At 48.1% G+C, this 11,394-nt stretch overlaps 1 protein-coding gene across 7 annotated transcripts in view; it reads right to left on the bottom strand.

Annotated features, from left to right (window-relative positions):
- Positions 1–11,394, bottom strand: part of IL21R (interleukin 21 receptor) — a 31,694-nt gene that overhangs the window by 5,705 nt on the left and 14,595 nt on the right. For 5 of the 7 annotated variants that reach the window (XR_012631217.1, XR_012631219.1, XR_012631221.1 and 2 more), the window contains 7 exons: positions 10,630–10,704; positions 7,458–7,563; positions 6,614–6,810; positions 5,109–5,260; positions 4,525–4,702; positions 3,275–3,371; positions 2,406–2,487 (listed from right to left, as the gene is read on the bottom strand). Coding sequence is in view for 1 of the 7 variants with exons in the window: in XM_074886518.1 (XP_074742619.1) it covers positions 2,406–2,487; positions 3,275–3,371; positions 4,525–4,702; positions 5,109–5,260; positions 6,614–6,810; positions 7,458–7,563; positions 10,630–10,704 (887 nt within the window). In the remaining 6 variants the exon portion in view is untranslated. Of the gene's footprint in view, positions 1–2,405; positions 2,488–3,274; positions 3,372–4,524; positions 4,703–5,108; positions 5,261–6,613; positions 6,811–7,457; positions 7,564–10,629; positions 10,705–10,789; positions 11,223–11,394 lie in introns of those variants that run through there. The other 2 variants (XR_012631222.1, XR_012631220.1) reach the window with 2 other exon arrangements.

The raw sequence follows: 11,394 nt of genomic DNA, 5'->3' as shown, positions 1-11,394 counted from the left end.
CGGTCCCCTTGCATTCAGTCACATCTGGGAGTAAAGGCACCTCTGGGTTTCTCTGATCCAAGAACAAAGTAAAAGTTTCTGTTCTTTTTGAAGAAGTCACTGAATCAGACACTCAGATCTCAGTGAACTTTAGGCATGTGCCACTAATGAATGCAGGTAAGTCCTACTAGAGGATTCTGCAGTCCAGAGGCTGGGCACAACACAGACTCAAGACCTGGTTCTGCTCCCTGTCCAACACTTGCCTAATGGCTGAACTGCATCAAGGCTCTTCTAGGTGCACCACTTTCTGCTGTGTATAAAGTAGGTAACAACACTGAGCTTCATAAACACTGTGAAGGCTTCTGACAGAGTGCTGCGTGAGAGCTGGGCATTGCCACAGCTGTCAGACTGCTTTAATCGTACCAGCCTCCTGTCCCAAACTGCACTCAACGTAACTAGACATGAGCAAAGTATTGGGAAGAGAACAGCTTGACACAGCTTATTACCCTCTGACACAGAGCATGGAAAAATCTTCATTACAGAAGGAAGCACCATGTCTACTTTAATTTCTTTTTAACCTAAGCTACAAAGAGCTTATTATTAAAGCTGTAATGGACAGAAAGGCACCTAAGGTGCAAAAAGTTGTTTGAAGAAACAGCAGGAAATCCCTTTTTTAGAATTGAGCAGGCATAATATTTCTTATTTTCTTCTGACAGTTCTTTGCAAATTCCCATCCAACATGAATCTAAGGACCCATGTAAACACAGGAGTAAACAGTGTTCCTCTGCTTTCCCTTCTCTTTTTAGGTCTTAACTTTTCCTCTAACATTTTTACTGCTTCCTACCCAATCCAGGACTGCTGTCTGCAGAGCATTACTATTCTAATTATTCACAGACGTAACTGAACCCATTGCTTTGATGCAGGCAGGATGCAGTTGAATGAGCCCTACATCAACTGGTTTCTTATCAGCTGAAAATGATGTGTCTGTTCACATATTAGTGATGTCACCACATCCTCTTGTCACGCCCTGCCTGTGCATCTGGTGCTGTGGCTGTGTGGGCAACTGCTGCTTTAATCTGGACATTTATTAAGAAGTAACTCAGCTGTAGCAACTGAGGCTCATTCTCTTCCCAGCAGCACTGAACAGCCTAACTGGAAAGTAGCAAGAATGTAATTCCCATAGAACAGAGAACCCCATGGATTCACCCCGAGAGGAGCATGGCTCTTGGCGTGCAGGGTGCTCACACTTCCACTCTGAGCACCAGCCCGTGACTCTCAGGAATTCCCACACTGAGTCCACCTGGTCCTGGCTACTTTCCCCGAGAGCAGCCAGTGCCACACAAGAGGACGCAAGTCCCCCGCTGGTGCAGATACGGGAAGCCACAACAGGGCTGAAAGAGGAAGGCAGGAAGGAAGTGAGACTGTGACTGCAGGCTTCAGCCTGAATGACACCCATCCAAGACCTCTAGCTTAACCTAATCACAAACATCAACCCTGCAGCAGTGGGAAAGTACATGAAGATCATAAGGGCCCAGCTGGTGTCCCTCTCCCAGAAGTCTAAGAAAAAAGCAGAAACAAAAAGCAGACACTGAGGTGTCTCTGATCAGTGCTGCTGTAACAGCAGGAACCTGTTCAGAAAGAGGCAGTGATGTCTGCACTCACATGCTGGTACTTTTACGGTTTGATAACAGCATTGTGAGTTGCCCTTCAGCTTAATACAACCGTTATTTATGCACATTCAATGTTCTTTTACTTTTATACCCTAAGAACTCCAGCAAACTCTGCAGCCTTCGCAAACGGTTTTGTCACATGAGCGAGTTTGGCTGGTGTTAAATGAGAAGAGAATTTGGGAGGGCTAGGTGAAGTTACTCAAAGACACTTCCTTCACAGGGAGGCAGCTGCACTGTGCTATCACACAGCAGTTATCTGTCCCCAGGGCTCTAGCCATCTTTCCAGGATGATATGCATAGCTATTGCCTGTATGAGTGACTCTGAAGAGAGAACTACAAGGCTTAATGTTGAGCTTGTGTCACTGCAGAGGCTGGAGTGGGAGATCTGGCTCTACAATGAGGTCTGCTCCATGGCCTTGATGGCAGCATGGGACTGGAGCTTTGGAAAAATCCCAGTTACTGTCCTGGTATCCCTTTGTCTACCCCCTTCAGATTTCCAGGCTTCACAGATCACAGCTCAGCTCACCCACCGAGACAGCACCTACAGGGAATAAGCAGCATGGATGTGACAAAGGCCTTCATGCACAGAACAGACACTGGAGAGCACTGGTCCTTATATCTGGAGCCGTTTGGCATTCCCTTGAGATAAATTCCCCCTCCCACTGCCCTAATGAAAACTTCTTGCCCAGGACAGCATGATGGGCCTTTTAGTTTAGTTTGTCATGTACTCCACTTGCTTGTGTAACCCATTTATACCTTGAAATCTCCATTATGCACCAGGTAAAGAGGTTTGAAAAAGGGAGCAGGGTCTGGGATGCAAGCCATCTTCTTCCACAAGCTGGAAGAGAACAGAGAAAGTCTTTGGGTTTAAGTACACATTGCAGATGCAAAGCAAGGCATCTCCAGATCCAATTCAAGCAGCTGAAAGCACCTGCCCAGCCTCACAGGTTTGCAAGTGGCTGAGGATCCAAGGACGTCTTGTGCCGTCAGAGCCATCTAACGGCCTTTCTCCTGAGCCTCACGGAGGTGGGGCCTCAGCCCTCCGGACCTGCGCACACAATATTCATGCTAAGGAAAGAGGTTCCGATCGTTTCCTTCCTGGAAAAGCACGAAGTGTTGGAAACGTGTTTTCCCGCAGGCTGGGCTGGCTCAGAGCTCTGCGCTGCTCCCGCGGCCGTCGGCTGTGCCGGTCCGGTGGCTGTGCCAGCCCAGCGGCCTGGCCCGCGGCAGCGCGCACCCCGCCCCTCCAAAAAGGAGAGGGGCCCCCAGCCAGCGTTGAGGGGCCTGTGCCAGCTTTGGAAAGGGGCCGGCCAGCCCTGGCTACGGCTCCCATCTGCAGCTATCGAGCACAGACAGGACTGGGAGAACAGCCCAGGGGGCTGGGTGGCCCCTGCGCAGTCCCCACGTGCCATTGTCTCGTCCCAACCAGCTGAACGGCAGCAGAGCCCCACAGAAAAGCGCTCGTGGCGCTGCACCAGCTGGAGACCACACTCTGTGGGCCCTCGCAGGCCCGTAGCTGTGTCTGTGCACGGAAATACAAGGCACAAAGAAGACTGCATGTGAACACCCCATCTTTAGCAAGACAGAATAGGAGCATCTACACCAGCTTCCCGAAACATTCTTACCTCCGCTGTTTGGCCAGGAAGGTTGTAACTGAGGCAGTGATTGCCACGACAACACCGAACAGCAGCAGCCATCCCATGCCTGCTGTCTGTGTCACTGCTGGAGAAAGAAGACAGGGTCATTCAGGCTCACCTTGCATTCCTACCCTGGTCAATAAGCAGGAGATGGTGAGGAGACACCCTCAATTTCTGCCCCAGACTTTCTCTTAGGGACACTGAGGCTGTCACCTGGGGCTCAGCACTTCAGATATGAGCTCTGAATGAGGATGCTCAGAGGGGAGTGCATCAATGAAAGGAGCAGTGCGTCAGCTGCCCTGTGGCCTGGCTGCACTGCAGACCGACAGCCAACGTGTTTGGGGCAGGACAGCTCCCTGCCACAAAGAGCCCTGGTGTTTCCGACTCCTGGTTCAGGGACACCTCAACAGATAATCTGTTAAGTGAAAAGAGAGGGCAGCTGGCTAGAGACAAGTGAAGAAAAAGTGTTGACTAGATGAATGCTTGTTGGCTGCTCTCTGACTGCAATGGAAAGGAGAACCTTTGAGACCCAGAACTCAGATAACCCTTAGCAGATGGAGCCTGACCCTGCTGCTACAGCACCATGTAATACTTCAGTTTGAGCTGCAGATCAACGAGAGCAGGGAGATTCAGCACATGCTGCTGTCGTCGACCACAGTCACCCCGCCCTGCTCTATTTGCACAGACTCCCTATTTTCACAGCCTCTGTTCCACCATGACAAGCACCAGTGTACTTCTGTGCATAAGGTACTGTGCACTCCCTGTGGAGTGGGAGCAGTGGCTACCAAACGGAACACCCGTGGCCAGCATGACCAAACATCAGAGTCCAGACACAGACCGTAGCCCTGAGAGCAGGATCCCCTCTCCCCTCAGCTGAAGGCAATACTAAGTCCCAGTAGTGGAGGCACCTCTACTAGATCTCCCACATTTCTGAAAGCTGCAAGCAGGACCCTGGATGTTCGGCACTGGAAGGGAAGCTAGAGGCTGCACTCCTGCCGTGGCATCCAAACCCACAGCCAACGCCACCAAACCCTCCTCCCACGGGCCGTGCTGTAAGTGGGCTTTGCAGCGCAGTGAGATCGATACAGACAGCACATATCGGCCCAGGCCTGGGGGTTCCTGTACTCAGTCAGCAAGACAAACATGCCTGTCTTTACTGGACTGTTTTGAATTTGTTCTAATTAATCAGATTCGACACTGGATCAACTGGAAGAGCAAGGAGAGCTGGTAGTATGTACCGGCAGGGCTGGTTTTCAACGTCAGCGAAGAACTCCATTCACTCCAAAATCCACAGTAGCCAGTGTCTTCTCGGGGTCTGGCTCTCACTTGAAACTCGTACTCAGTGTTTGCCTGGAGTTCCCATGGCAGGATCATCAGTGTCTGTTTATCTTCGTGGACAGCTTTCATCTTCCGAGTCTGTGAGCCATGAAACACCAAACATTCAGGGCTGGAGTGACTGCTCCCACCTTACCTTCTCTGCTGCACAGTGAGGAGCCCTGCAAAGTAATCTCCTCTGCTTTTGCATTGTGTCTGCAAGGCCATGGTTAACAGCTGCATGGGGCCCTGGGGGATCCTTCCATGCAGGACAGCATGAGAAGCAAATGAACTATCAGCCTTCCCCACAGGATCTAGTACTTCTCAAACAGCTTCTGCTTCTCTATTCTTTTTTCAGTTTTGCCTGTTTTCAGTTCAAGCAAGCAAAAAGAGACACCTTTTCTAAACCATAACAACCCCTCTTCCACAGCAGCACTCCTGTCCTGGTTGTGCTGGCCTCTTCTTTGATGGTACATCCTACTTGATGGTAAACTGACATCTCACTTACCTCCCAGGTGTCGGTCCTTCTCTTATAACGCAGCTGATATTCCAGCTCCTCATTCAGAAAGTAGAAAGAAGAGTCCTGGTAGATAGTTTTCCAAGAAATATTGTAACCCTCTGAGAACACAGCGGTCAGATTGAATGGAGGCTGTGGTTTGACTGGAAGACAGATGGCGTTACCCTTCATAACATTACTGCAGACAAGAGGTCGCCCAGCATGGTATCAGCAATGCAGAGTGCGTAGGGAGCAAAACTGCCCTGGCAAGGGTGGGCCCTCCTACACAGGGCAACATCCACAACATTTCTGCCTCTCAGGCTGAGCAGTCCTGAGTCATGCACAGAGCCTCACACCTCAGCAGTGTAGTGAAGTCAGGCCCCCATTCCCCTGAATGTGCCTCTGCCTGTCTCCGAACCTCCTCGTCACCTAAGGAGCAGGAGAAGATAGCACGAGGGGCTAATACCTCCTGGGAGATGTAGAATCGAGCACCTTGTTCTTCTCAGGACATAGGAGGACTCTGCATAGTCATGGTCACTTGCACAACTAGGGAAATACCCTTCAATGTAACAGGGGCATCAGGAAAAGCTGAGCATAGTGGACACTGCATAAACCCAGTGCAGATCCCTGTGCTGTAAGTGCCTAAAAGGCAAGTTTTGTGTGCCCTGCAGGGTGCTTTCATATATGGAAAACATGCACAGACTCCAGCACTGGTCTGCAGGGTCCATCACTAAGCTGTGATGCTTCTGTACAGGGACATCCAGATGACATGCAAAGCACCACTACCCTATCTGTAGTCTGTCGGGGGGGGCAAGGGGTGTTCCTGAAATGCTGTGGCATTTCTCAAAAAGATGACAGTTCTCGTGTAATTTCTGAAGAATCCAAGTAGAAAAATCCTTTTTCATACGCCAGGGTGGTACCTGGCTAACCACCCCTTTTCTTCAGTGTGCTGCACAAGTTGGAACACACCAGCATTTCACTGAGTCAGCTATATGATTGCACCTAGTCTTCCTGTCATGCAGGAGAGATGGTTAGGAACTGCCCCAGAAAGCGGAAGTGCCACCTCTATTGTGTCTGGGACACCTTGGGCTACCCATAATAATGTCATGTTGGTTCAGGGTTGCACTGCCAGAGCCTCTGGAGACTCCTGTGAGGGCATTTGTGGCATCTGCAATTAAAGTAGTTCCTCCTGCCCTTTAGATTCTAGCCAAGAACAAACACTTGCATAGGGTAGGTATGAGACTGGTCTAAGGTGGAAATTTATCACCTACTACTTCATGGGAAAAAGGAATTTCCCCATGAAAAGACCGGGGCCAAGTCAACTCTAAGCTCATCCTTGAGCATAAATGTTTCTGTAGTTCACAGTAGCATCAATAAGAGCACAGTGCTCTGTGTAGACAAGTGCACGCCAAACAGAGCCCCCCTCCAGCTGCCATGCTCACTCCTTGCCCAGACTATCCTAGCAGATAGACATAAGGTCAGACAGGATTTATGAAATCCACCATTTTTGTACTTACTGTTCTCCGCCATATAAAAGCCTTTGGAAATCACGTGCTGCCTATCAGCCACCTCTGTAACATCCACCTGGACTTTGGTGTCTGCCAGGAGTCCAGTCATGTCCACAGTACACATGTACTGTGTGTGACTGCTGTTCTCAGACAATTGCAGGAGACTGCAGGCAGCCACAGTATTTTCTGGTTCTTCCTCAGGAACCCTAAAACCACCAAAAACAAACAAGCAAGTCCACATCTACCACATGCTGTAGTTGGACTAATCTGTTGCTGAACCGCCAGGCATAGAGATTAATAAGAAAAAAAAGAGGCAACATGTTCAAATAGAAATTTATCTTTGAATTTTGACAGATTTTTTTTTTTCCTTCTATTTTCTCAGCTTAGCATCTTTGAGAGAAGTGGGAAAGTGATGCTGAAGCATTTGTGGAAATGAAAGGTTCTCACCAGGGCTGCACAGCTCAGGACTGCACCGCCCAGGACTGCACCCACTTCCTTGCTGGGGCTGAACAGCACCATACGGGGCTTGGGCAAGCTGTGTGACCCCTGCCAGCACACATGAGCGAGAGTCCACGGTTAACAGCAGCAAAGGGCAAGGAGAGAAAACAATGCCAAGGAGGCCAGAGTCAGTGTGGCAGCCAGCAGACAGCAGTGCTGTCTGCAGACACAGGAACCAGGGATCCTTTGCTGGGGGAGAAGCCAGTTGGTAATGAGTATGAAGTACCAAGTGAAAACCAGCATGGCAGCAACAGCAAGAATGCTACCTAACAAAGAGGACAGAAGGACACCACGGTGCTGTGACCACGTCAGAAGTTCCCGCTGGCTGTGCTGTGCGCACCCGGCTGGGACGTACCATGTTGCAGTGAGGTTGTATGACCTGGCACCCAAGTCATGTCTCAGGATACAGGACAGGGTGTGTACATAGTCCACAAAACAAGTGAGGTTTTCACAACATGTACCTGTAGGTTTGGAAAGAGAAAACATAATATCAACTTCCATGATGAAACAAGCAGAACTTTATATCCACACAGACAGTCCTCAGGGCTCCCTCTATATCTGAAGGAACAGACCGCTCTGTGCCAGCACCCCCGAAACTCTTCAGTCTTGGAGCATAAGATGTGTTCCATCCCTACAGCAAGGTACGCGTCAAACAAAAACCTATTTAAAAAGCTGTGGCAGCAAATGGCATGCCAAAATACCAGGACATACCCAAATTACGACTGAATTTTCAAACTTATCTCTGTCCGCTTTTATACAGTCACTACAGCAGAGTCACAGATTATTTCTGCAAGAGTCCTATCTTATGTAGCACATAAAAGAGGCATGATTACCCAATCGGAAACAGTAGCATATTCAAACATTTTAACGATACCACTTCCTAAATTGAGTACTGTTCTTTGCTAGTCTAGTTCTCGTTTTATCACATCTACGTGCACTTTACACATTTTTAAAAACTGACATTTTAGTAATTCTTTCTTTACCATTCTCTCTGCTTACTATTTTCATATCTGCAGCATCAACACTTTTCATGTTCAGCTCTAGAGGCTCAGAATATGCTTTTAATGAAATTTTGGCAAAAAAATATTGTAGTTACTATAATTTCTATAAATCATTCTGGTACTAAAGTGATAGGCACAATTTATTAATCACTTAAACTGAAACAGACTTCTAAAGAGAACCCGAGAGCCAATTGCAGAATTCACACTGGTCATTAAGAAAATTAGCTAATTTGAAGGTGGTCACTAAGCAGCATTTACGCTCTTCTAATTGTTCTGCAGGAGCTCTGCTCACGTATCGGTATCTGATATGTGCTGTAGAAAAAGCACTGCTCTTCTATGCAAGTACACTTCAGTTATCTCTCTGGATCTCAAGGCAGGGAAGATGGCAGCACAGTGAGAAGTACCTGCATTGGTGAGCCCTCTCCTGAGAGCACCTTGGGCTCACAAGAGCCACCATTACTACACTAGGAATAACTGAGTGAGGAAAAGCCTGTAGGAGATAGAGTGTGCCGTGCTGATGCAAACCATGCCTACTACAGTGACTATTCATCTCTTCCATGTACAGTATCACCCCTTTTGATGGGAATAAAATTGCCATCATCTAGGGGAAGATCAAGGTTGTTACATCCCCTACCATCAGGGCTGCCCCCAGTCTGATGGGAATATGTTACCTGACAGCCATCAGGCACCCAGATCCTCTGATGCTAACCACGACGGGAGTCCCCCCTCCCTTTGCCATTCTGCTGCTTGCCTGCTTCGAGAAGCTGCACTCCCTGCTTCCTACCTTCCCTTGGTTGAACACGCTTTGTGTTCAGAAGAGCTGTTTGCATAAGATGAAAGCAGGCCTACGTGATAAGCTCAATAACCACAATGCCTGGTTTTACAGTTAAAGAGGATGCTGTATGCAGAGAACAGTCAACATGGAATGCAGGCAACGTGTGCATTGATGGTCCAGAAATATCTGTTCCACCCTCCAGATCAAACGAGAGTCCTCACAAACAAGTGTCTCTGCATTTACAGTCACAACGCACTGCAGGCATGTCCAGTGGAGGGTGCAGTCCAATGCTAGGTCAAAGTAAAATTCAAAGGAAAACAAAGTCCAACTTTTCCCACCAACTTCACTCATCACGAAAGTTTCTTCCTAATCCTGTTGCATCAGAGCACATGCTGCTCTCCCTATGTGAGCTCTGAGCAGCACTCAGATTTGTGTGTGAGACCCCCCCCCGAAGAGTCAGGATGGTGACAGAAGAAATTTGGGGATGCTTGTGACAGACTGTCCCCAAGGGTGTACATATGCTTTATTAAACCGTAAGTGATTCAAATTATGTGGTTGTCACTTTGTTTCATTTTGACTTTTTCATTTCACACTGACTTCAGAATTTTGTTCTAAAATTTTCAATAAGTTTTAACTTTTCATTTTGAGCCCTCAGTAGGCTCTTCTGAGGGCTCTGGTACAAGCACTGTTTGTTCCAGCATCCTGAACAACATACTTTTTCACCCTTAGCCTAAATTTACACTCCTACAAAAACGCAGTTATAAACCCCTTGCTTTCCTTTAGAGAGGTCAGCAAGTATTAATAAGCACTGCTAATCAGCATTCTTCTATGCTGTTATGTTAATCAGTCAAATGGTACTGGTAGCTGGTAAGCTGCAAGTGTATCTTTGGGCAAGAATCTGTTAACAAAACTAAGAAGAGTACAGCTTTTTACTGGGAAGCGAATAATTAAGTGTCCTAAACCCAGTTAGATCTAGGATGGATTGTCCATCCTTGGCAGCTTCAGAAACAAAAACCAAATATTTTTAACAGTAAGATCTAGTTTGGTCCAAACTGAAACCGGGTAATTCCCTGGCTTGTGTTACACAAAATTCAGGCAGACATCACAGTGGTCCTGTATGGCAGGAAGACATAACTTTGAATTAACCTTTTCTGCTAATTTAGGTTTGGAGAAGGTCCAATGCTCTGCCTAGAAGCAGCATGTAAAATGCTAAACTTGCACCTGTTCCCTGCAGACGCTGTTGTCGCTGCCTTCGTCCGTCCAGCTGAGCTGTTCCGAAAGGCGGCTCTGAGCCAGCGCCAGTGAGAGAGGGGGGTGACTGCACAAGGGCTCAGGCTGGGTCACTCCACTGTCCCTGGCCTGCCAACAGCAGCTGTAAGCCCTGGGGATACCCTGGTCTCAGCCACTGGAACCTTTCCTATGTCAAAGGTGTTTTTTTGGGGGGGTGGGGTGGGAAATCCTACTCCAATATCAACAGGAGACATTTCAATGCAAGGCAGGCACTCCCTCCGCACAGTATGCAGCCTGGCTGAGCCCTGCTCAGCTGTGACCCTCTTGTGTCTGTCCTCCACTGCCCATGGAGCCTCTTCCATAACTCGTTATCCCATGGAATCCACTCCCCTGGTGCCCTATCTTGTGCTTGCTGTCCCATGGCAACATCCTGCCACCCACATCTCAGCAGAGTCTGTGTCAACGGTCACCAAGATAAATCCTGCGGGTGTGCAGCCCGGAAGAGATATTTGGGAACTTACTGTACTGGAATAAAAGGAAGAAGGCAATACTCTGGAGCCACGGTTTGTTCCTCATGTTGTTTCTGACTGGATGTCCTGGGGGGAAAAAAAAAAAAAAACAAAACTCAAACCACAAACTTAAGAACAACAAACCAATTAAAAGTTCAGCTCAGCCATCTACCCTTATGTTGAAGCTTAAAGTGGAATTAATCTTGCTTTCATTTAAATGTCTAGAAGTGCCTAATTTAGGCAAGACATCGCAGCTCTCCTGTATGTATCTACTCCACGGGCTAAGGTGGGGACGACCAACAGCCCTGCCAACGGCCATAAACCAGGTCAGTGAAATCTCCACTCCTTGCCAGCAGCACGTGCAGAGAGAAAGCAGCAAAGTGACTGCAGCCTTAGTCTATCCATGCAACAGGAAGGCACTTGGGTTAAGCGCTAACCCATTTTTTCTTCATCAGCTTCCTGCAACTAGAAATGGCTCGCAGCTAGGAGAAGCAACATTGCTGTGGCTTAAACATCCGTACAGCAACTTCATCAAATAGAGTCTGAATGTCACAGTGGGTCTGTATGAGCAAGGCTTGTGAGAACTCATTGGTTTGCCTTACCCATGGTTAAATAAGCATGGAATATCTAGTTAAGGGACTCCAGGAAAGCAGCCCAGACAAAAAAAAAAATTACAGCCTCCCATGTGGCACAGAAGAGATTGAGGTACAGCACTCATTTCAGGGGCAGGCTGTCCTGATGCAGTTTGGTGAAGAGAACCTGCAGGAAAGTCTCCAG

This window comes from Strix uralensis, chromosome 16 (assembly GCF_047716275.1).
Source record: "Strix uralensis isolate ZFMK-TIS-50842 chromosome 16, bStrUra1, whole genome shotgun sequence".
Lineage (NCBI taxonomy): Eukaryota > Metazoa > Chordata > Aves > Strigiformes > Strigidae > Strix > Strix uralensis.
The sequence above is the reverse complement of the archived record's forward strand: the minus strand, read 5'-3'. Positions and strand labels throughout refer to the sequence as shown.